This window comes from Thalassophryne amazonica, chromosome 18 (assembly GCF_902500255.1).
Source record: "Thalassophryne amazonica chromosome 18, fThaAma1.1, whole genome shotgun sequence".
Classification (NCBI taxonomy): domain Eukaryota; kingdom Metazoa; phylum Chordata; class Actinopteri; order Batrachoidiformes; family Batrachoididae; genus Thalassophryne; species Thalassophryne amazonica.
The window spans coordinates 68,124-93,716 of record NC_047120.1 but is presented as its reverse complement, the minus strand read 5'-3'; the positions used below and the strand labels follow the sequence as shown (position 1 = coordinate 93,716).

General features: G+C 47.1%; 1 protein-coding gene across 1 annotated transcript in view; it reads left to right on the top strand.

Annotated features, from left to right (window-relative positions):
• Positions 1-10,163: 10,163 nt before the first annotated feature.
• LOC117531539 (oocyte zinc finger protein XlCOF7.2-like) overlaps positions 10,164-25,593 on the top strand; it is a gene marked incomplete at its 3' end in the record, with an annotated part of 33,109 nt that continues 17,679 nt past the window's right edge. Inside the window, exon 1 of the mRNA XM_034194659.1 lies at positions 10,164-10,512. Within this exon, the coding sequence (XP_034050550.1) occupies positions 10,164-10,512 (349 nt within the window). The remainder of the gene's footprint in view (positions 10,513-25,593) is intronic.

Sequence of the window (25,593 nt, the reverse complement as noted above, 5' to 3'; positions counted from 1 at the left end):
AAATGTCTATTTTAAAGTCGTTATGTCGCAATTTAATATCAATATACTGAGACTATAACTCAACGCCTTAAGTTCTTTTCATTAAGCTGCGTTCACATGCGGAAACAAAAATGTTTAAATATATTTATGTCTATATACTTGCTGTTGTTTAATATGATGTGTACATGTGGTCACAGGAGGCATTTAAATTTGAACAGTGTGGTTGGAGGGGATGGAGGAGGAACTTTTTACCCTGACTGAGGGTTAAAAGTCATAAATTCTGAATGGCTTTATATCTACTTGTAATAAAATGTTAGTAAAAATCATATATATGTTGTTGTCATTAAAAGACTAGTAATAATATTACAGTGGAAAAAGCAGCAAGATAAATGAGCACAATGTCAAGACATACTTCAGATTAATATTTTAATACATAAGGAATTTTTATCCAGACATGTATGGGTTCGTTAGACCTTTTAATTAGCATGAATACAACTTACAAGGCTTCATTTATAAAAATCCATCGAGAATTATGATGACAGGAAAAAAAAAAACAAACATCACAGTAAATGAACAGAATGGAATATTTTCACTAAATTTCCACACTTTACATAAAACATTTTCGAAACAGACATGTATGGGTCCATTAGAAAGAGCAATTAAAGGGCTTTAAAACAAGCCTACTTTTATTAAAATCTGTTAATAAATAGCGACAATAGAGCGAGAAAAGCAGCACAGTTTGTCATAATTTCCCCAAATTTCTGCATTTTACATAAAAGGTTTTTTTTCACTCACACATGCAGAGCTTTCAAATGGCTTTAAAACAAGCCTACATTCATTAAAATCCGTTAAGAAATAGTGACGCTAGTGCAAAAAAGCGGGAAGTTTATTATTGATGATCGGCACATCTCCACCCTTAGTAATGGCGTCTTCCTGTCCTGAGCAACACTAATATATTGAGGCGCGCATGTCCATTCCAGTCTATATTTCTGGTCCAAGGCCTCCAAGGAACAAAGAAGAGCCATGGTGGTGGCAGAGGTGGCAAGGACGGAGCAAGACAGGCTACGTGTCAAAGCGGTGGCTCAAAGTCGTCAAGGAGGCTGGATGACTTGGGAAGGCTGTTGTGTGGGCCGCCAGAAGAGGAGGTACTGCTGGCCCACCACCAGAGGGCGTCCTGCCTGAAGTGCGGGCTTCAGGTACGGGAGGGCGCCGCCGCCACGGACACAGCCGGGGGTGACAGCTGTCACTCATTATCTCCTGACAGCTGTCACTCATTCATGCTTCATCATCTCACTCCATAAAACCCGGACGTCATCTCCACCTCATCGCCGAGATATCGTCAAACCGTTCAGGTAGTATTCTCAGCCTTGAAAGGGAACTGTGTATCAGTCTGAACTCTGTTTTGCAGCCGTTTTCCTGAAGTGTTCCTTGTCTGTGAGATCAGCGTTCGGTGTGACCAGCGACAGCTTCGCTGCACACCTCTACCAGATAAGTGGGTAGACAGGAGCTGCACGAGTGTGTGTTAGAGGTGGAGGTGGAATTCCCACCGTTGTTGCTACTGGGTGTGCACACACCCATATCTTATTGTCTCTGCTCCCTGCCAGCAGTACCAGATCCGACCTTCGAAGACGGTGGCCACCTGGGGACTCGGGACTTGGCGGCTCCAGTATTCTCCGGGTTCGGTGGCGGAGGAAATCGTGTGGTTCCAGTTCATCTCAGGACAGACGTCTTCTATCCTCGAGCCTGCCCACACATCACCCTAGTGATTGACTGTCTATAAAATTTCACATTCCTCTGTGTTGTGCTCATTCACAACAGTAAAGTGTTCATATTTGACTCTTTCATTGTCCGTTCATTTACGCCCCCTGTTGTGGGTCCGTGTCACTACACTTTCACAACAGGATATCTCGACCAGCGTCATGGATCCCGAGGGGCGTCACCCATCTGTTGGACAGCCAATGGAAGAGCAGGGTGCAGAGGCGTCTGCAGGAGGCGTGCTTGGTGAGTTGCAGCAAATCCTCACCGCCTTTACCGCTTGGCTGGATTTGATGACCGAGAAAAACGTCATCCTTAATCGCAGGATGGAGGCTCTCACCGCTCAGGTGGAAGCGCGCGATCAGAGCGCTGCTGCGGCTCCTCCTCCTGCCGACCCTGTGCCCGATATTAACGTTCCACTGTTCGTTCAATGAACCCCCCCACCATCCCCTGAAGCATACATAAGTCCCCCAGAGCCGTACGGGGGTTGTGGGGAGACATGCGCGGACTTTCTGATGCAGTGTTCGCTCGTCTTCGCACAACGACCCGTGATGTACGCGTCTGACGCCAGCAAGGTGGCTTATGTTATTAACTTGCTTCGTGGTGAGGCACGCGCTTGGGCTACAGTGCTTTGGGAGCAAAACTCACGGCTCCTTACCTCTTATACTGGGTTTGTGAGGGAGTTCAGAACAGTGTTTGATCACCCTAACAGAGGAGAGACCGCTTCAACAGTGCTGCTGTTAACGCGACAGGGGCGCCGGAGCGCAGCCGAATATGCAGTCGACTTCCACATTGCGGCTGCGAGGTCCAGCTGGAATAACGTTGCGCTCCACGCTGCCTTCATAAACGGACTGTCGTCGGTCCTGAGGGAGCACCTGGTAGCTAAGGAAGAACCGCGGGATTTAGATGGACTTATCGATCTCGTTATACGGTTAGACAATCGGTTGGAGGAACGCCGTCGGAAGCGAGACGAAGGACGTGGCCGGGTACGCGCCGTCCCTCTCCCTTCCGGGTTCGAAAAGGTTCCGCCCTCCCCACACTCTACGGCCTCAACGCTCCGTGTGGCTACAGCTCCCCCTGCTGGCGAAGCTATGGACACGAGCAGGGCCACATTTAGACCACCTAACAGACAGAGGAGGCTGGCCCGCGGGGAGTGTTTTGTCTGCGGTTCTAATGAGCACCTGCAGAGAGACTGCCCCAAGCGGTTAAACACCAACGCCCGCCCCTAGAAACTGGGCTAAGGGTGGGCCAAGACATTCACGTGGGACATACACATATTTCCACACGACTCCCAGTTACAATCCTAAGCGGGGATTTAACCCTTCAAGCCCCAGCACTGGTGGACACGGGGTCAGAAGGGAATCTGCTGGACAGCAGATGGGCAAGGGAGGTAGGGCTCCCTCTGGTGGCGCTTCTTTCGCCATTGCAGGTGCGGGCACTAGATGGCACCCTTCTCCCTTTAATCACGCACAAGACACAACCTGTAACTCTGGTGGTGTCTGGAAATCATCGGGAGGAGATCGATGTAACTCTGTCCTTCCTGGGGTTTATCATCTCCTCTAACTCCGTCGCCCCTGATCCGGCCAAGGTTGCGGCAGTGAGAGATTGGCCCCAACCTACAAGCCGTAGGAAGCTGCAACAGTTCCTCAGCTTCGCTAATTTCTATAGGAGGTTCATTAAGGGCTACAGTCAGGTAGTTAGCCCCCTGACAGCCCTGACCTCTCCAAAAGTCCCCTTCACCTGGTCGGATCGGTGCGAAGCCACGTTCAAGGAGTTGAAACGACGGTTCTCTACTGCGCCAGTTTTGGTGCAGCCCGACCCTAGGCGCCAGTTTGTGGTTGAAGTGGACGCCTCTGACTCAGGGATAGGAGCTGTGCTATCCCAGAGCGGAGAGACCGATAAGGTTCTTCACCCGTGTGCCTACTTTTCTCGCAGGTTGACCCCGGCTGAACGGAACTATGACGTCGGCAATCGAGGACTCCTTGCGGTGAAAGAGGCTCTTGAGGAGTGGCGACACCTGTTGGAGGGAGCGTCTGTGCCATTCACGGTTTTCACTGACCATCGGAACCTGGAGTATATCAGGACCGCCAAGCGGCTGAACCCCAGGCAAGCCCGCTGGTCACTGTTCTTCGGGCATTTTGACTTCCGGATCACCTATCGCCCCGGGACCAAGAACCAGAGATCGGATGCCTTGTCCTGGGTACACGAAGAGGAGGTCAAAACTGCGCTGTCGGATCCACCGGAGCCCATCCTGCCTGAGTCCACTATCATGGCCACCCTCACCTGGGACGTGGAGAAGATCGTCCGGGAGGCCCTGGCACGAAGCCCGGACCCGGGAACTGGACCAAAGGACAAACTATACATCCCACCAGAGGCCAGGGCTGCGGTCCTAGACTTCTGTCACAGTTCCAAGCTCTCCTGTCATCCGGGGGTGCGAAGGACCGTGGCAGTTGTCCGGCAGCGCTTCTGGTGGGCGTCTATGGAGGCCAATGTCCGGGAGTACATCCAGGCCTGCACCACCTGCACCAGGGGCAAGGCTGACCACAGGAAGTCCCAAGGACTGCTCCAACCGCTTCCTGTGCCTCATCGCCCCTGGTCCCACATCGGCCTGGATTTTGTCACGGGCCTCCCACCGTCCCAGGGCAACACCACCATCCTCACGATAGTGGACCAATTCTCCAAGGCGGCCCACTTCGTGGCCCTCCCGAAGCTCCCTACGGCCCAGGAGACAGCAGACCTCCTGGTCCACCACGTCGTCCGTCTGCATGGGATCCCTGCAGACATTGTCTCGGATCGTGGTCCCCAGTTTTCCTCTCACGTCTGGAGGAGTTTCTGCAGGGAACTGGGGGCCACCATGAGCCTCTCATCTGGGTACCATCCACAGACGAACGGACAGGCAGAACGGGCCAACCAGGAGTTGGAACAGACCCTCCGCTGTGTGACATCCGTGCACCCGACGGCCTGTAGCAACCACCTGGCCTGGATCGAGTATGCGCATAACAGCCAGGTGTCTTCTGCCACCGGCCTCTCCCCATTTGAGGTGTGTTTGGGGTACCAGCCCCCGTTATTTCCTGTGGTTGAGGGAGAGGTCGGTGTGCCCTCGGTCCGGGCCCACCTTCGGAGGTGCCGTCGGGTGTGGCGCACCGCCCATTCTGCCTTGTTGAAGGCCCGGATGAGGGCCAAGACCCATGCAGACCACCGGCGGTCCACCAGCCCGGGCAGGAAGTGTGGTTGTCGACAAAGGACATCCCGCTTCAGGTACAGTCCCCAAAACTGATGGACAGGTTCATCGGACCCTTCCGCATCCTCAAGGTCCTTAGCCCTACCGCAGTGAAGCTCCAGCTCCCCGCTTCACTGCGGATCCACCACACCACACCTCACCCCTCTGTGCTCCCGGTCCGGCGCCGCCTCCTGCCCAGATCATTGACGGGGAGCCGGCCTGGACAGTGCGCCGGCTCCTGGACGTCCGTCGAATGGGCCGGGGGTTCCAATATCTGGTGGACTGGGAGGGGTATGGACCCAAAGAACGCTCCTGGGTGAAGAGGAGCTTCATCCTGGATCCGGCCCTCCTGGCCGATTTCTACCGTCGACACCCCGATAAGCCTGGTCCGGCGCCAGGAGGCACCCGTTGAGGAGGGGTCCTGTTGTGTGGGCCGCCAGAAGAGGAGGTACTGCTGGCCCACCACCAGAGGGCGTCCTGCCTGAAGTGCGGGCTTCAGGCACGAGAGGGCGCCGCCGCCACGGACACAGCCGGGGGTGACAGCTGTCACTCATTATCTCCTGACAGCTGTCACTCATTCATGCTTCATCATCTCACTCCATAAAACCCGGACGTCATCTCCACCTCATCGCCGAGATATCGTCAAACCCTTCAGGTAGTATTCTCAGCCTTGAAAGGGAACTGTGTATCAGTCTGAACTCTGTTTTGCAGCCGTATTCCTGAAGTGTTCCTTGTCTGTGAGATCGGCGTTCGGTGTGACCAGCGACGGCTTCGCTGCACACCTCTACCAGATAAGTGGGTAGACAGGAGCTGCACGAGTGTGTGTTAGAGGTGGAGGTGGAATTCCCACCGTTGTTGCTACTGGGTGTGCACACACCCATATCTTATTGTCTCTGCTCCCTGCCATCAGTACCAGATCCGACCTTCGAAGACGGTGGCCACCTGGGGACTCGGGACTTGGCGGCTCCAGTATTCTCCGGGTTCGGTGGCGGAGGAAATCGTGTGGTTCCGGTTCATCTCAGGACAGACGTCTCCTATCCTCGAGCCTGCCTACACGTCACCCTAGTGATTGACTGTCTGTAAAATTTCACATTCCTCTGTGTTGTGCTCATTCACAACAGTAAAGTGTTCATATTTGACTCTTTCATTGTCCGTTCATTTACGCCCCCTGTTGTGGGTCCGTGTCACTACACTTTCACAACAGTCACTCCCGGTTGCTATGACGCCCTCTCGTGCTTGAAGCCTGCACTTCAAGCAGGGTGCCATCTGGTGGTGGTGGGCCAGCAGTACCTCCTCTTCAGCGGCCCACATAACATGGAGGCTGCTGGCAACATCTCACAGGCTGCATCCACCATCTAGTGGACTAAATAGAAATCTGACTGGAGTGGGAGGCAGCGCTGTGTTCCTCACACGCACACATGGGGCTGAAATGATCACTCAGCTGTATGTGTGTTTGTTCATAAAGGCTGCATGAGCCACTAAACGTGCGCACCACTGGACACCTTTGCTGAAATACAAATATGTAGGACTGCTTTTTTGCATTTACGCAATATCTCTAAAATCAGAAAGGTCTTGTCTCAGAGTGGTGCTGAAAAACTAATTCATGCATTTATTTCCTCTAGGCTGGACTATTGTAATTCATTATTATCAGGTTGTCCTAAAAGTTCCCTAAAAAGCCTTCAGTTAATTCAAAATGCTGCAGCTAGAGTACTGACGGGGACTAGAAGGAGAGAGCATATCTCACCCATATTGGCCTCTCTTCATTGGCTTCCTGTTAACTCTAGAATAGAATTTAAAATTCTTCTTCTTACTTATAAGGTTTTGAATAATCAGGTCCCATCTTATCTTAGGGACCTCGTAGTACCATATCACCCCAATAGAGCGCTTCGCTCTCAGACTGCAGGCTTACTTGTAGTTCCTAGGGTTTGTAAGAGTAGAATGGGAGGCAGAGCCTTCAGCTTTCAGGCTCCTCTCCTGTGGAACCAGCTCCCAATTCAGATCAGGGAGACAGACACCCTCTCTACTTTTAAGATTAGGCTTAAAACTTTCCTTTTTGCTAAAGCTTATAGTTAGGGCTGGATCAGGTGACCCTAAATGGGTCACAGATCTACGGGGCAAATTAAAAGCCCAAACATTACTGTTGAGTCCAGTTGTCTCTGTGTTATTCCACTGCTGTTTGTGTCTCAGAGAAAATGGTGCACGGTTCTTAATTTTACTGCTTCTCTTTTACTTCAAACTGAAACGTGACTCTGGCAACACAATTTACACATCATCCAAGTTTAAATCATTTTCCTTTGTAAAATGTAACAAACTTTAAATGTATCATGGATCAAGTGTCATTTGTCTCGGTTTGTGTGTTTTACAATCAAGTCGTCACAATAAAAGTACAAACAGCTTCATTCTACAACATGATGCTCTTCAATCAAAAAGTGTGTTAGTGGGGCTGTTAATCAGGACAACTGGGCACAGAATGAAAACATAAAACTTTCAGGGTTTGTTCTTGATGACAGAAGCTTTAATTTAAGATGTGGAGATGTTCTCAGTTTGACCTCTGGGGTCAGCTAGAGGTCAATGAAATTTCTGAACATGAAATTACAACCCCAATTCCAATGAAGTTAGGACGTTGTGTAAAATGGAAATGAAAACAGAATACAATTTTCAAATCCTCTTCAACCTATATTCACTTGAATACACCACAAAGACAAGATATTTAATGTTCAAACTGAAAAACTTTGTTTTTGTGCAAATATTTGCTCATTTTGAAATGGATGCCTGCAACACGCTTCAAAAAAGCTGAGACAGTGGTATGTTTACCACTGTGTTACATCACCTTTCCTTCTAACAACACTCAGTAAGCATTTGGAAACTGAGGACACTAATTGTTGAAGCTTTGCAGGTGGAATTCTTTCCCATTCTTGCTTGATGTACGACTTCAGTTCAGTTGCTGCTGATGATAACACAAACCCTATATAAACTTTGATTAAAGAATCATCATTTTTTTTTAATGGAGTATTTGTCCCAGTGAAATCTGACGAATTGAGAATAGAAGAGGAGAAAGGCAATAAATGAAACAACTAATGATGGCAGACATAGATTAGGAGGGATGAAGGTTACATTAACTGGAGAACAAAAACAAGAAAATTAGAGAATCAGCTCAGTTATTACTCCAAATTGTTGATGTTCTTCTAAGAATCCATCTATGTGCGGTTCACATAACTTGCGAGTGGTAAGGTGGCCGCCAGTTTGCTTCAACGGTTTGTATGGAGTGTGTGTGGGCCAATGAGGGATCCAGTATTACAACCCCAATTCCAATGAAGTTGGGACTTTGTGTAAAATGTACATAAAAACAGAATACAATGATTTTCAAATCCTCTTCAACCTATATTCAATTGAATACACAACAAAGACAAGATATTTAATGTTTAAACTGATAAACTTTATTGTTTTTGTGCAAATATTTGCTCATTTTGAAATGGATGCCTGCAAAAAAAGCTGGGACAGTGGTATGTTTACCACTGTGTTACATCACCTTTCCTTCTAACAACACTCAATAAGTGTTTGGGAACTGAGGACACTAATTGTTGAAGCTTTGTAGGTAGAATTCTTTCCCATTCTTACTTGATGTATGACTTCAGTTGTTCAACAGTCCGGGGTCTCTGTTGTCGTATTTTGCGCTTCATAATGCACCACACATTTTCAAAGGGTGACAGGTCTGGACTGCAGGCAGGCCAGTCTAGTACCCGCACTCTTTTACTACGAAGCCATGCTGTTGTAACACGTGCAGAATGTGGCTTGTCATTGTCTTGCTGAAATAAGCAGGGACGTCCCTGAAAAAGACGTTGCTTGGATGGCAGCATGTGTTGCTCCAAAACCTGGATGTACCTTTCAGCATTGATGGTGCCATCACAGATGTGTAAGTTGTCCATGTCATGGGCACTAACACACCCCCATACCATCACAGATGCTGGCTTTTGAACTTTGCACTGGTAACAATCTGGATGGTCTTTTTCCTCTTTTGTCCAGAGGACACGACGTCCATGATTTCCAAAAACAATTTGAAATGTGGACTCATCAGACCACAGCACACTTTTTCACTTTGCATCCATTTCAAATGAGCTCAGGCCCAGAGAAGGCGGCGGTGTTTCTGGATGTTGTTGATGTATGACTTTCACTTTGCATGGTAGAGTTTTAACTTGCATTTGTAGATGTAGTGATGAACTGTGTTAACTGACAATGGTTTTCTGAAGTGTTCCTAAGCCCACGCAGTAAGATCCTTTACACAATGATGTCGATTTTTAATGCAGTGCCGTCTGAGGGATCAAAGGTCACGGGCATTCAATGTTGGTTTTTGGCCTTGCCGCTTACGTGTAGAAAGTTCTCCAGATTGTCTGAATCTTCTGATTATATTATGGACTGTAGATGATGGAATCCCTTAATTCCTTGCAACTGAACATTGAGAAACATTGTTCTTAAACTGTTGGACTATTTTTTCACGCAGATGTTCACAAAGTGGTGATCCTCGCCCCTTCTTTGTTTGTGAATGGCTGAGCCTTTTGGGGATGCTCCTTTTAATGCACGTGGGCTCAGGAACACTTCAGAATACCATTGTCAGTTAAATGATGAAAATAAAGTCTAAGACATATTCAGTGACTTCAAAATGTTTATGTATCCATCCCCTGATTTGTCTAAAAAAATAAATAAATAAATAAAAAAAACTGGCAATAAAATTCATTATTTACAGGTATTACACCAAAGTGTTCCATTATTTATGCAACCCATCATCTTGGCTTTTATATTTTTAATTGATTTATATCAAGTTGTAGAGATTTGCTTACAATTTGAGTTTAAGCAAGAAATAAAGAGGGCCAATCTGGGTATAAATGTTGGGGATTTGAATCTCAGCATTTTGTTATATGCCGATGACATTGTTTTGATCACTGAGGAAGAAACTAAATTGCAAAAAATGTTATGTATTATGAATGATTGGTGCACCAAATGGCGATTGATTATTAACTCTGAGAAAACACAAATAGTTAATTTTAGGAGGAAGTTTGTATGTCAAAGTAACTATGAGTTTCATTTTGGTCAAACATTACTGAAATATTCTACAACTTATAATTACCTTGGGTTTGTTTTTCATGAAAATATGAGTTTCTCTGTAGGTAGAAGAGCACTAGCGGAGCCTGCTGGGAGGGCTCTGGAGGCTGTCATGAATAAGCTGAAGCTCTGGCCGGACCTGAGTTTTTCAACTTTCACTCAGCTGTATGACTCAGTGGTAGCGTCAGTGCTGTTCTATGCTGCTGGGGTGTGGGGCTTTGAGGAGGCACCAAAGTGTGATGCGGTTCAGCAGAGAGCGATGAGGTACTTCCTCGGAGTTCATAGGTTCACCCCTAAGGCCGCCATAGAAAGAGACATGGGCTGGGAGCCCTGTGTGGTGAAACAGAAGGCTGAAATGATTAGGCTGTGGAACCGCCCAGTGCGTCTACCTGTGGACAGACTTCCAAGGAAAGTCTTTAATTGGGATAAAGCTCTTAACTGTTCTTGGTCCAAAGAAGTTTGTGAGATATTATCCTGTGCAAATCTACAAGTGTTCTTTTTAAAATATCAAACCTCAGACAGAAATTATTTGAACGTTATAAGGAACACTGGAAATGGGAACTGGGGAACAAGCCTAAATTAAGAACTTATGTTCAGTTTAAGGATTGTTTCTCCACTGATTTTTATGTTAAAGGTAATTTAACAAGGAGGCAGAGGTCTCTGTGTGCCCAGTTTAGAGCAGGAGTGTGCTGCCCCTAGAGGTTGAAGTGAGTCACTACAAAGGTATCCCTGAAGAGAATAGGCTTTGTTCCCTTTGTGATTTGAATTTGGTTGAGGATGAATTTCATTTTCTGTTTTACTGTCCACTTTATAACAGTCTAAGAGCTGCAATGTTTAAAAAAATCCAGTGTAAAAGTCCTGATTTATTTTGGTTGGCTGAGGGCGACATGTTGGGTTGGCTGTTTGAAAACAAGGTTTTCAGTGTGGCAGCGTTTGTGGATAAAGCTTGGACTTTGAGACTGAAAACTCTGTATCCACCTGACCTGTAGCCCAGTTTACTTTGTTATTGTCCTTTTATTGTGCAACAGCTGATGGTCGTCTTTACTTTGTTGTTGTTGGTGGGGTTTTTTTTTTGTGTGTCTTATAAGCCCATGTGGGCTGGGCACATGTGTGCATGACACTTAAATCAATCAATCAATCAATTTTATTTATATAGCACCAAATCACAACAAACAGTTGCCCCAAGGCGCTTTATATTGTAAGGCAAGGCCATACAATAATTACGTAAAAACCCCAATGGTCAAAACGACCCCCTGTGAGCAAGCACTTGGCGACAGTGGGAAGGAAAAACTCCCTTTTAACAGGAAGAAACCTCCAGCAGAACCAGGCTCAGGGAGGGGCAGTCTTCTGCTGGGACTGGTTGGGGCTGAGGGAGAGAACCAGGAAAAAGACATGCTGTGGAGGGGACCAGAGATCAATCACTAATGATTAAATGCAGAGTGGTGCATACAGAGCAAAAAGAGAAAGAAACACTCAGTGCATCATGGGAACCCCCCAGCAGTCTAAGTCTATAGCAGCATAACTAAGGGATGGTTCAGGGTCACCTGATCCAGCCCTAACTATAAGCTTTAGCAAAAAGGAAAGTTTTAAGCCTAATCTTAAAAGTAGAGAGGGTGTCTGTCTCCCTGATCTGAATTGGGAGCTGGTTCCACAGGAGAGGAGCCTGAAAGCTGAAGGCTCTGCCTCCCATTCTACTCTTACAAACCCTAGGAACTACAAGTAAGCCTGCAGTCTGAGAGCGAAGCGCTCTATTGGGGTGATATGGTACTATGAGGTCCCTAAGATAAGATGGGACCTGATTATTCAAAACCTTATAAGTAAGAAGAAGAATTTTAAATTCTATTCTAGAATTAACAGGAAGCCAACGAAGAGAGGCCAATATGGGTGAGATATGCTCTCTCCTTCTAGTCCCCGTCAGTACTCTAGCTGCAGCATTTTGAATTAACTGAAGGCTTTTCAGGGAACTTTTAGGACAACCTGATAATAATGAATTACAATAGTCCAGCCTAGAGGAAATAAATGCATGAATTAGTTTTTCAGCATCACTCTGAGACAAGACCTTTCTAATTTTAGAGATATTGCGTAAATGCAAAAAAGCAGTCCTACATATTTGTTTAATATGCGCTTTGAATGACATATCCTGATCAAAAATGACTCCAAGATTTCTCACAGTATTACTAGAGGTCAGGGTAATGCCATCCAGAGTAAGGATCTGGTTAGACACCATGTTTCTAAGATTTGTGGGGCCAAGTACAATAACTTCAGTTGTATCTGAGTTTAAAAGCAGGAAATTAGAGGTCATCCATGTCTTTATGTCTGTAAGACAATCCTGCAGTTTAGCTAATTGGTGTGTGTCCTCTGGCTTCATGGATAGATAAAGATGGGTATCATCTGCGTAACAATGAAAATTTAAGCAATGCCGTCTAATAATACTGCCTAAGGGAAGCATGTATAAAGTGAATAAAATTGGTCCTAGCACAGAACCTTGTGGAACTCCATAATTAACCTTAGTCTGTGAAGAAGATTCCCCATTTACATGAACAAATTGTAATCTATTAGATAAATATGATTCAAACCACCGCAGCGCAGTGCCTTTAATACCTATGGCATGCTCTAATCTCTGTAATAAAATTTTATGGTCAACAGTATCAAAAGCAGCACTGAGGTCTAACAGAACAAGCACAGAGATGAGTCCACTGTCCGAGGCCATAAGAAGATCATTTGTAACCTTCACTAATGCTGTTTCTGTACTATGATGAATTCTAAAACCTGACTGAAACTCTTCAAATAGACCATTCCTGTTGGGAAGGTGTCGTAGCACGGACCCACAACCGGGGGCGCAAAGGAATGGACAATGAATAAGCCAATAAGTAACAATTTAATGTTGTGACAACACACAACTAAACACATAAGATCTGTAAAGTCAATTAACACCAGGTGACGTGTGGGCAGGCTCGAAGATAGAAGACCCCCGACGAGAGATGAGCCGCGTCCCACACGGCTTCCACCACCAACGGCCTGAAGAACACCGGAGCCGCCAAGTCCTGAGTCCCCAGGTGGCCTCTGTCTTCGGCTGTCGACCCTGGTACTGCTGGCAGAAACAAAGACAAGATGAATGAGTGTGAATCCACACACTCAGTAATCCACAGTCTGCACTCAGTTAGGAGGGAGCACCTCCACCTCCAATCACACACTCGTGCAGCTCCTGTTTAACCACTTATCTGATTGGAGTGTGAAGCGAAGCCGTCGCTGATCACACCAAACGCCAATCCCACAGATAAGGCAGAACCAACAGGATAACGGCTGCAAAAGAAGTTCAGATTATCACTCAACGATTTGAGTCGGCAGAGAAAGTTACCTCTTCGGTAGTTGATTTCTCGGCGAGGAGGTGGAGTTGCAGTCCAGCCTTTATGGTGATGGTGATGATGAGGAATGAGTAACAGCTGGAGCTGAGGATGAGTGACAGCTGTCACTTCTTCTGGGTCTGGCGCCCTCTCGTGCTTGGAGCCCGCACTCCAAGCAGGGCGCCCTCTGGTGGTGGTGGGCCAGCAGTACCTCCTCTTCAGCGGCCCACATAACAGGACTCCCCCCTCAACGGGCGCCTCCTGGCGTCCGACCAGGCTTGTCCGGGTGTCTCTTGTAAAAATCGGCCAGGAGGGCCGGGTCCAGGATGAAGCTCCTCTTCACCCAGGAGCGTTCTTCAGGTCCATACCCCTCCCAGTCCACCAGATATTGGAACCCCCGGCCCTTACGACGGACATCCAGGAGCCTGCGGACTGTCCAAGCAGGCTCCCCATCAATGAGCCGGGCAGGAGGCGGCGTAGGTCCAGGAGCACAAAGGGGCGAGGTGTGGTGTGGTTTGAGGCGTGACACGTGGAACACAGGGTGGATCCGCAATGAAGCTGGGAGTTGGAGCTTCACTGCGGCCGGGTTGATGATTTTGAGGATCCTGAAGGGTCCTATGAATCTGTCCTTTAATTTTGGGGAGTCCACACAGAGAGGGATGTCCTTTGTTGAGAGCCACACCTCCTGCCCGGGCTGGTATGTGGGGGCCGGGGAACGCCGGCGGTCCGCATGGGTCTTGGCCCTCGTCCGGGCCTTTAACAGGGCAGAGCGGGCGGTCCGCCACACCCGGTGGCACCTCCTGAGGTGGGCCTGGACCGAGGGCACACCGACCTCTCCCTCCACCAGCGGGAACAATGGGAGCTGGTACCCCAAACATGCCTCAAAAGGGGAGAGGCCGGTAGCAGACGAGACTTGGCTGTTATGGGCATACTCGATCCAGGCCAGATGGTGACTCCAGGCCGCCGGGTGCGCGGAGGTGACGCAGCGAAGGGCCTGTTCCAACTCCTGGTTAGCCCGCTCTGCCTGGCCGTTTGTCTGGGGGTGGTACCCGGACGAGAGACTCACGGTGGCCCCCAGCTCCTTACAGAAACTCCTCCAAACCTGCGAAGAGAACTGGGGACCACGATCTGATACAATGTCCGATGGTATCCCATGCAGCCGCATGACGTGGTTGGACCAGGAGGTCTGCCGTCTCCTGGGCCGTCGGGAGCTTCGGGAGGGCCACGAAGTGGGCCGCCTTGGAGAACCGGTCCACTATCGTGAGAATGATGGTGTTGCCCTGGGATGGCGGGAGGCCCGTGATGAAGTCCAGGCTGATGTGAGGGGCAGGGGTTGGAGGAGTCCCGAGGTCCTCCGATGGTCTGCCTTGCCCCTGGCGCAGATGGTACAGGCCTGGACGTAGTCCCGAACGTCGGTTTCCAGGGACGCCCACCAGAAGCGCTGCTGGACCACTGCCACGGTCCTACGCACTCCGGGATGACAGGAGAGCTTGGATCCGTGACAGAAGTCCAATACAGCAGCTCTGGCCTCTGGTGGGACGTACAGTCTGTTCTTGAGGCCGGTCCCCGTGTCCGGGCTCCTCGCCAGGGCCTCCCGGACGGTCTTCTCCACGTCCCAGGTGAGGGAGGCCACAACAGTGGACTCGGGGATGATGGTCTCGGTGGGGTTCGACAGCCCCGCTTTGGCTTCTTCTTCGTGCACCCGGGACAATGCATCCGATTTTTGGTTTTTGGTCCCGGGGCAGTATGTGATCCGGAAGTCAAAGCGCCCAAAGAACAGAGACCAGCGGGCTTGCCTGGGGTTCAGCCGCTTGGCGGTCTGGATGTACTCCAGGTTCCAATGGTCCGTGAAAACCGTGAAAGGCAATGACGCCCCCTCCAGCAGGTGTCTCCACTCTTCAAGAGCCTCCCTCACCGCGAGGAGCTCCCGATTGCCGACGTCATAGTTCCGTTCAGCTGGGGTCAACCTGCGGGAAAAAATAGGCACAAGGATGGAGAACCGTATCAGCCTCCACGCTCTGGGACAGCACGGCTCCTATCCCTGAGTCAGAGGCGTCCACTTCCACTATGTACTGGCGATCAGGATCAGGCTGCATCAGAACTGGTGCAGTCGAGAACCGGCATTTCAACTCCTTGAATGCGGCTTCGCACCGATCCGACCAGGTGAAGGGGACCTTGGTGGAGGTCAGTGCAGTCAGAGGGCTAACTACCTGACTGTAGCCTTTAATGAACCTCCTGTAGAAATTTGCAAAGCCGAGGAACTGCTGCAGTTTCCTGCGGCTTGTTGGTTGGGGCCAATCTCTCACCGCCGCAACCTTGGCCGGATCAGGGGCGACGGAGTTGGAGGAGATGATGAACCCCAAGAAGGACAAAGAAGTGCGGTGGAACTCGCACTTCTCGCCCTTCACAAACAGCCGGTTCTCCAACAACTGCTGTAGGACCTGACGTACATGCTGGACATGGGTCTCAGGGTCCGGGGAAAAGATGAGTATATCGTCCAGATATACGAAGACGAACCGATGCAGGAAGTCCCGCAAGACGTCATTTACCAAAGCTTGGAATGTCGCGGGGGCGTTAGTGAGGCCGAACGGCATGACCAGGTACTCAAAGTGACCTAACGGGGTGTTAAATGCCGTCTTCCATTCGTCTCCCTTCCGGATCCGAACCAGGTGGTACGCGTTTCTAAGATCCAATTTTGTGAAAATTTGGGCTCCACGCAGGGGCGTGAACACTGAATCCAACAGAGGTAACGGGTATCGGTTGCGAACCGTGATCTCGTTCAGCCCTCTGTAATCAATGCATGGACGGAGTCCGCCGTCCTTTTTGCCCACAAAAAAGAAACCAGCACCCATCAGGGAGGTGGAGTTCCGGATCAGCCCGGCAGCTAAAGAGTCCCGGATGTAGGTCTCCATTGATTCGCGTTCCGGACGTGAGAGGTTGTACAACCTACTGGACGGGTACTCAGCGCCCGGGACCAAATCGATGGCACAATCGTACGGTCGGTGCGGGGGAAGAGTGAGCGCCAGATCTTTGCTGAAGATGTCAGCAAGATTGTGGTACTCCTTTGGCACCGCCGATAGATTGGGGGGGACTTTAACCTCCTCATTAGCCGTCACGCCGGGAGGAACCGAGGATCCTAAACACTCCCGGTGGCAGGTTTCGCTCCACTGCGTCACAACCCCGGACGGCCAATCTATCCGGGGATTGTGCTTCACCATCCATGGAAATCCCAAAATCACTCGGGAGGTAGAAGGTGTTACATGGAACACTATCTCCTCCCTGTGATTTCCAGACACAACCAAGGTCACTGGCTGTGTCTCATGTGTGATTAATGGAAGCAGGGTGCCATCTAGTGCTCGCACCTGCAATGGTGCCGGCAGGGCCACCAGGGGGAGCCCTACTTCCTTTGCCCATCTGCTATCCAGCAGATTCCCTTCCGACCCCGTGTCTACCAGTGCTGGGGTGTGAAGGGTTAGATCCCCACAAAGGATCGTTACTGGGATTCGTGCAGATTTGCAGGATTTCCCCGCATGCGTGTTATGGCCCACCCTTAGCCCAGTTTCTAAGGACGGGTGTTGTAGTTTGACCGTTTTGGGGCAGTCCTTCTGCATATGCTCACAAGAGCCGCAGACAAAACACTCCCCGCGGGCCAGCCTCCTTTGTCTGACGTTTGTCTTTACTTTGGCCCTGCTCGTGTCCATAGCCTCCTCAGCAGGGGGAGCTGTAGCCACACGGAGCTCTCTGGCAGTGAAGCGTGGGGACGACGTCACCCTTTCGGAACCGGAAGGGGGAGGGACGGCTCGTGCCCGGTCACGCCCCCCGGCCTGCTCCCGACGATGCTCATTCAAACGGTTGTCTAAGCGTATAACCAAATCGACAAGCCAGTCAAAATCCTGCGGTTCCTCCTTAGCCAGCAGATGCTCCTTCAGGACCGGAGACAGTCCATTTACGAAGGCGGCGCGGAGCGCAACGTTATTCCAGCCGGACCTCGCTGCCGCGATGTGGAAGTCGACTGCATACTCGGCTGCGCTGCGACGCCCCTGTCTCATTGACAGCAGCACGCTCGAAGCGGTCTCGCCTCTGTTGGGATGGTCAAAAACTTGTTTGAACTCCCGTACAAACCCAGCATAAGACGTTAGGAGCCGTGAATTCTGCTCCCAAAGTGCCGTAGCCCAGGCGCGTGCCTCTCCTAGAAGCAGATTAATAACATAAGCCACCCGGCTGGCGTCTGACTCGTACATGACAGGACGCTGTGAAAAGACGAGCGAACACTGCATGAGGAAGTCTGCGCACGTCTCAACACAGCCTCCGTACGGTTCCGGAGGGCTTATGTATGCTTCAGGGGACGGTGGGGGGGGGTCGTTGAACGACCAGTGGAACGTCTGTTACAGGCCCAGGACCAGCACGAGGAGTGGCTGCAGCAGCGCCCTGATCGCGCGCTTCCACCCTGGCGGTGAGAGCCTCCACCCTCCGGTTAAGGAGAACATTCTGCTTGGTCACTAAATCCAGCTGAGCCGTGAAGGCGGTTAAGATCTGCTGCAGCTCACTCAACACGCCTCCCGCTGACACCTGCGCTCCTGGCTCTTCCATTGGCCGTTCAAGCTCGGGTTGACGCCCCTCGGGATCCATGACGAATGGCCGAGAAATCCTGTTGGGAAGGTGTCGTAGCACGGACCCACAACAGGGGGCACAAAGGAACGGACAATGAATAAGCCAATAAGTAACAATTTAATGTTGTGACAACACACAACTAAACACATAAGATCTGTAAAGTCAATTAACACCAGGTGACGTGTGGGCAGGCTCGAAGATAGAAGACCCCCGACGAGAGATGAGCCGCGTCCCACACGGCTTCCACCACCAACGGCCTGAAGAACACCGGAGCCGCCAAGTCCCGAGTCCCCAGGTGGCCTGTGTCTTCGGCTGTCGACCCTGGTACTGCTGGCAGAAAACAAAGACAAGATGAATGAGTGTGAATCCGCACACTCAGTAATCCACAGTCTGCACTCAGTTAGGAGGGAGAACCTCCACCTCCAATCACACACTCGTGCAGCTCCTGTTTAACCACTTATCTGATTGGAGTGTGAAGCGAAGCCGTCGCTGATCACACCAAACGCCAATCCCACAGATAAGGCAGAACAAACAGGATAACGGCTGCAAAAGAAGTTCAGATTATCACTCAACGATTTGAGTCAGCAGAGAAAGTTACCTCTTCGGTAGTTGATTTCTCGGCGAGGAGGTGGAGTTGCAGTCCAGCCTTTATGGTGATGGTGATGATGAGGAATGAGTGACAGCTGGAGCTGAGGATGAGTGACAGCTGTCACTTCTTCTGGGTCTGGTGCCCTCTCGTGCTTGGAGCCTGCACTCCAAGCAGGGCGCCCTCTGGTGGTGGTGGACCAGCAGTACCTCCTCTTCAGCGGCCCACATAACAATTCCTCTGCAGATGATCAGTTAGCTGTTTTACAACTACCCTTTCAAGAATTTTTGAGAGAAAAGGAAGGTTGGAGATTGGCCTATAATTAGCTAAGATAGCTGGGTCAAGTGATGGCTTTTTAAGTAATGGTTTAATTACTGCCACCTTAAAAGCCTGTGGTACATAGCCAACTAACAAAGATAGATTGATCATATTTAAGATCGAAGTATTAAATAATGGTAGGGCTTCCTTGAGCAGCCTGGTAGGAATGGGGTCTAATAAACATGTTGATGGTTTGGATGAAGTAACTAATGAAAATAACAGACAGACAGACTTAAATAAAATTATTCATTCATTCATTAAGCAAGACAATTTTAGAATTTATTTATTTATTTTGCTTTGTATTTGAAATGGCATAAACAAATTAAAATATGTGAAATACCAAGTGTTGCAATACTTCTAGAGGGCACTGTATGTGGATCTAAAAAAACTTCAGCATTTTATTTATCTGTTAATCTGTTCCTCTTGTTTGGCCTTGAAGGCTTTTGATGTAAAGCAGCTCTTCTGCTACATTCATGTCATCATCAAAGCATAAAAAAAATCAGAAACTGATCGGTGTCAAAAGAATCTGGTCTTTAAATTCACCTCCTTCCCCCAGTTGTCTTTTTAATATCACATGATGTCTTCAGTCGTCTGTGTCACAGTGTTTTGAACCAAACAAACATCAGAAATTTGTTGCTTCTTCTCAGGACAAATGTTCTCCACCAATGGTGAGACACAGTTTTTGCTAAACTCCGCCTCTGTCAAAGGTTTCAAAGGAAAGTAATAAGGGGAAATATACAGATATGATCCACATATTTACAGATGGAGCTAAAGATCCAGTTACAGAAAAGATAAGTCGATAATAAAAAGACCATCAGATCAGTTCGCCGTCTTTTGTGTGGAACCCCTAACAATTTTTCTTGCACTGTGGTGGGTCGAGGAGATGACGTTCAGTCACCATGTCATCTATTCAGGTTCAATGGCAGCTTTAATCTGCTTTTCAAATGGAAAATGTGTTTGGAGGCCAAACCTGATCAATGAGATTCTTCAAAGCTAATTTAAACTCCAACAGAATATTTCAGTGTGTTTCATGTGGGTTCCATCTCATTCTGAAATTGAGGACAATGAAGCAGTAGACAGACAGAAAAGAACAAAGCCTGGTAAAATGGGAAACGGACTGTATTTATATAGCACTTTTCCATCTGCATCAGACGCTCAATGCACTTTACAATAATGCCTCACATTCACCCCGATGTGAGGGTGCTGCCATACAAGGCGCTCACTACACACCGAGAGCAACGAGGGGATTAAGGACCTTGCCCAAGGGCTCTTAGTGATTTTCCAGTCAGGCTGGGATTTGAACCGAGGGTCATCTGGTCTCAAGCACAGCATGATAAAAGCAATGGGACAGAGAATCTAAGGGTCGGTTTTTACATAAAATTCAGGGACGGGTTGTATCAAGGAAACAGAGGAGATGAAGTCACATGACTACGTATAGATCACACAGGTTTAAATCAAACTCTCAACATCACTGGAAAACATGAAACTGAGATGCAGCAGAAGGGAGACTGTTGAGCACGTGTTACTGGAGTGACAAGAACATAACAAAGAAGAAGAATTCTTTATTTTAATTCTTTAATTCTTTAATTAGATAATGTCCACCACCAGGACAGAACAGTTTAACACTTCAGGGGTTACATTCTTTTTCTTCACCGAAACCACCATCTTGGAGGCAAGTATTGGCATATTTAAAGGGAACAGGGTTATTCAACAGGATATAGAACCGTGTAATTTCTTCCACCTTTTTTTTCTCCCTCCTTTATCTCCACATTTCCTCATTAATACACACGTCAGACTTCATTAATGCTCCACACCCCAACAGTTGGTGGCGGTAATGCACCATGTCGGTTTGCAAACCGCCAAAAAGTCGATAGAAGAAGAAGAATCCAACGAAGAAGAACTTTCCTTTTGGCGCACGAGGCTAAAGCTAGTTAGCTGGAGACGCTGGAAACTCGTGTGTGAACAGATCAAACTTCACTCTCTGATCCTCGAATATGTTTTTTGAAGAGCTCCAGAAGCACAAAGGTCGACAGTAAACCGGAAGTAGAAGAAAAGGCGAAGTTAGCGCGAAAAGGTGGAAGAGCTGAGAAGGTTGTTGAAACAGCGGCTAACTGCTGCTAATGAAGCCGAGATATTTGAGTTGGTAGAAACAAACAGATCGCAGAGCAGCAAGAAGAAACGAGTGGATTTAAAGAAGAGAAGAAACTAGTCAACGTGCTGGATGCTGTTTTCAAGCCTGAAGTTCGCTGATCCACAGCAGGTTTGTCCACTAAACTTTATGTTCTGTATTCAGGTCTCCATCTAAATAATGGAAACGTGGCGCTGCACCAGGTTGTTACTTTCTCAGCACCAGTTTAGGGTGTTCACTCTGTTTTCTCAGATAATTTTGCTTAAATTGTTTGAATTCGTATTTTTTTCAGCCCTGTGGAGTGATTTCTCTTGATTTCCTGTGTAAACTCGTAAAGCAGCCATCTCCCGATGTTTTTTTTTTTAATAAAATAGCATAGAAAAATCACATAAAAAGCCGGGGGTTCGGGGTCCACGTAGGTGGCGCTCTGGTGGGGAGCCAGAATCATTTGCATTATGGGCTTATAAACCCATTTGTTGTCTTACTGCCGCCTTTTTTTTTTTTTCTGTTTGAGGTGCTCCTCCATCCAGAAGTAGTCCAGGAGCCAATCAATTTTGACCTGATTGGTACCACTGAAGTCCAAAAGACACTTAGAATCCAGCCTCAGTGTAGAGAGTTTTCATGTGACAACGCGGACGACGTTTGGATTACGACGCGGTGGCCGCTGTGATACACAACTTGCATTTGGTGAACAATTGCAGAACCTTCAACATTGGTCAACTTTTGTGCTGTGTTCAGTTGTTCAAACAGAGGTGATAAAAATGAGGCAGCTCGGTCATTTTACAAGCTGCCAGCGGTTATTGTGCATCAAGCGGTGGAGTGTTAGGAGCTTTCTAAGCAACACAGAGAGATGTGGCTCAGCAGAAGAGGCAGAGCAGATCTGAAGGAAGATTTAATATTAGAGGTGCATCGATCAGGATTTTTTTTAGGCCGATCACCGATCACTGAACTTTTGATCTGCCGATACCGATCAAGGCCGATACCAATCAAGTACATATTTGGATCATGCCCAAAATAAGAATATAGGTCTAATGTATAGGCCTATTTTTGCATTAAAACTTAATGATGAAAACAAAAAACATGCATTCAAATAAAGACACTAGAATAAAATGCCAACTTTTGTTTTATTACACTGACTTTGTTCTACCAGCAAGCTTTTCTTTTCCATGTTTCATGTTGCTCAGGTTACAGCCTACAGAACGTTGGGAATGTAAAATACAGCCCTTATTCTATGGGGTTAAAATTGTCTCATTAATATTTGTAAATGCACACAGGGTGATCTACAAATAATCATTGATTTGCAAATGTGTTTAGATATCCACAAATGCAAATTTCATATTTGTAACTTGTAAATTGGTCTTTGCAGATAATGTATTTGCAAATATAAAACTTAATTTGTACAAAAAAAAAAAAAAAAAAATACTTTTATAAAACTGGAAATTGTATTTGTGAATTGAGTTTCAGCATTTGTGGATCACCAGTTACATGCATTCATCGCTTTCCTCTGTGACGTAATTTTGAGACATTCTTTTTGCGAAATCCACAGATCCACAAACAAATCAATTTTTTTTATTTATTTCGAACTTAGTTGTCAATTCCAGTATCATGGCAGTTCACAATATAAGCAAATCAAATGAACAAAGCTTCTTTGTACTCTCTGTACCTCTACACTCATATGAAAAAATAAAATCAAAATGCCTACTGATTCACAAATACACACTCACGCATACTGGATATCCACTAGATGGCACTGTGGTTCCATTCATTCTTCATTGACCCCTACCTGACTACAGCGACCACCCTGGGATGGTTATCATACATTTTTGTGTCGGCCATGACACACTGAGGCTGGATTCTAAGTGTCGCTTGGTCAACTTCAGTGGTACTGAAAACCTGCTTGGTCCATGGACCAAACTGGGAGTGGGTGTCTTCTTCTGCAACACTGACCTCTATATAATACTGGATCGCTCATTGGCCAATATTTTTGAAGCAAACCAGCTGCCATATTACCGCTCGCATGCTCGGCTCCTGAACAGTCTTTTCTTTTGATCTTTAACCAGGCGCACGCAACTTTATTCTTTGTGATTTTGTATAAAAATGCCTTCATGTGCAGCAAATCACCAGTTCAGAGGCTGTGGACGAACATTTCACCTGTGAGTATGATTGAAATGGAAAGTAATGAACAATAATTTGAAGAGTTCAATCCCTTATTCCAGCATAGGCATAGATAGTAGTAGTAATAATAATAATAGGTGGCATGGCTTGTGTGTAGCCACATGTTGAGTTTTGTGTTGGACAAACTATTTTAAGACATTGATTGGGTCCATTTATTAGGTCTACTTGTGCATAGTTTTGGAGCTTTAGGTGTTGTTGCTCTGAGCTTTATTACTAATATCAGGCTGAAGCTGTGTGTAATATTAACAATACAAGAGAAAACTACCTCTGCTGTCGTGAGTTAAGTGGTGTTTTAGACATTCAGTGCAACTATAAAAAAAAATCCAAACACTTTGGTTCATGATATGGTACCATTATGTGTGTATATATATTAAGCTTGCTGATGATTACACAAAACCTGTATAAACTTTGATTAAAGAATCATAATTTTTAGAATGGAGTATTTGTCCCAGTGAGAACTGAGTAATTGAGAATAGAAGGGAAGAATGTCAAAGTACTAAAAGAAAGAAAGGCAATAAATGAAACAGCTAATGATGGCAGACATAGACCTTTTATGAAACGGGTTGCTAAGCACTCCCCCTAATGACTCCCCAGTTCATTTATTTTTAATCCTTCAAAGCCAAAAGACATGTCTTTTCAGTAGTACAGCAGAAAAAATAATGACTGTTATTGGAAATGTTAATTTAAATGCATAACTGGAAATAGGCCAATCTCCAACCTTCCTTTTCTCTCAAAAATTCTTGAAAGGGTAGTTGTAAAACAGCTAACTGAACATCTGCAGAGGAATGGTCTATTTGAAGAGTTTCAGTCAGGTTTTAGAATTCATCATAGTACAGAAACAGCATTAGTGAAGGTTACAAATGATCTTCTTATGGCTTCAGACAGTGGACTCATCTCTGTGCTTGTTCTCTTAGACCTCAGTGCTGCTTTTGATACTGTTGACCATAAAATTTTATTACAGAGATTAGAGCATGCCATAGGTATTAAAGGCACTGCGCTGCGGTGGTTTGAATCATATTTGTCTAATAGATTACAATTTGTTCATGTAAATGGGGAATCTTCTTCACAGACTTTCTCTTTTTGCTCTGTATGCACCACTCTGCATTTAATCATTAGTGATTGATCTCTGCTCCCCTCCACAGCATGTCTTTTTCCTGGTTCTCTCCCTCAGCCCCAACCAGTCCCAGCAGAAGACTGCCCCTCCCTGAGCCTGGTTCTGCTGGAGGTTTCTTCCTGTTAAAAGGGAGTTTTTCCTTCCCACTGTCGCCAAGTGCTTGCTCACAGGGGGTCGTTTTGACCATTGGGGTTTTTACGTAATTATTGTATGGCCTTGCCTTACAATATAAAGCGCCTTGGGGCAACTGTTTGTTGTGATTTGGCGTTGTATAAATAAAATTGATTGATTGATTGATTGATTGAGACAGAACACCTAAATGACAAATAGATCGAATGACCCCAAAACAACATCTCCAACATTCATAGTTTTGCTTTTATACATTTCTTTCTGGTTCATTTTCATTCATTCATTCAAATGGAACAGAACATGTGGTGGAAAATGTAACCTGTGCACATTGTGACAGTTGCGTGAGAATGTGATGTGTTATAAGCATAAATCGAACCAGGTAGAAATATTTCTAATTCCTTGGTGTCCAGTGTTAATTGGAATTTGAAATGAGAATTACATTGGTCAGATGCAATTTCACTGTATGTCAATGTACCCCAGTAATGTTCTTGTGCAGACCAGGTAATTAATGTACTGTAATATATTAGAAAGCAAAACCTGAAGCGCTGAAGTGTAGATAAAACCTTCAGTAACGATGCTGCAGCAACTTTATCTATTTTTTTGCAGATTGTCACCTGTACAGATACTTGCACTGAATAGCACAAATTTCAATAAGACATCACATCAATGGGACACAAGAATTTAGTTTATTGTAATGGTTATATAAAACCAAAATGCAAAACCATTCAGAACCAATCATGGAAATCAAACTTCCAGTGTCAAAAACTAAATTTATATGGTAGATGCATTGCTAGAAAGAATAAATCACATATAATCGTGCTCATGCAAGTGTGCTGGTAGTTGTGCTGGACCAGAGGCACGAGTGGCAATAGTGTCCCTGAGATGGTCCCCCGGCATTGCTTGCCATCACACGGGGGTGAGTGGGCCAGCCTGAGGTTCCTCTTCCTCTGTCACCACATCCACCTCTTCCACCTCATCATCTGTGCGGATGCAGACATCGCGTAAGAAGGCATATCAAGCTACGATCTCGGCGGCATATGTTGGGCTCACCTCCCAAGATTTGAACAAGGTTGAACGCCATCTCGCTTTCATCCTGTCAAAAGCGCGCTGCACCACAGACCGGGCACAGGCATGATG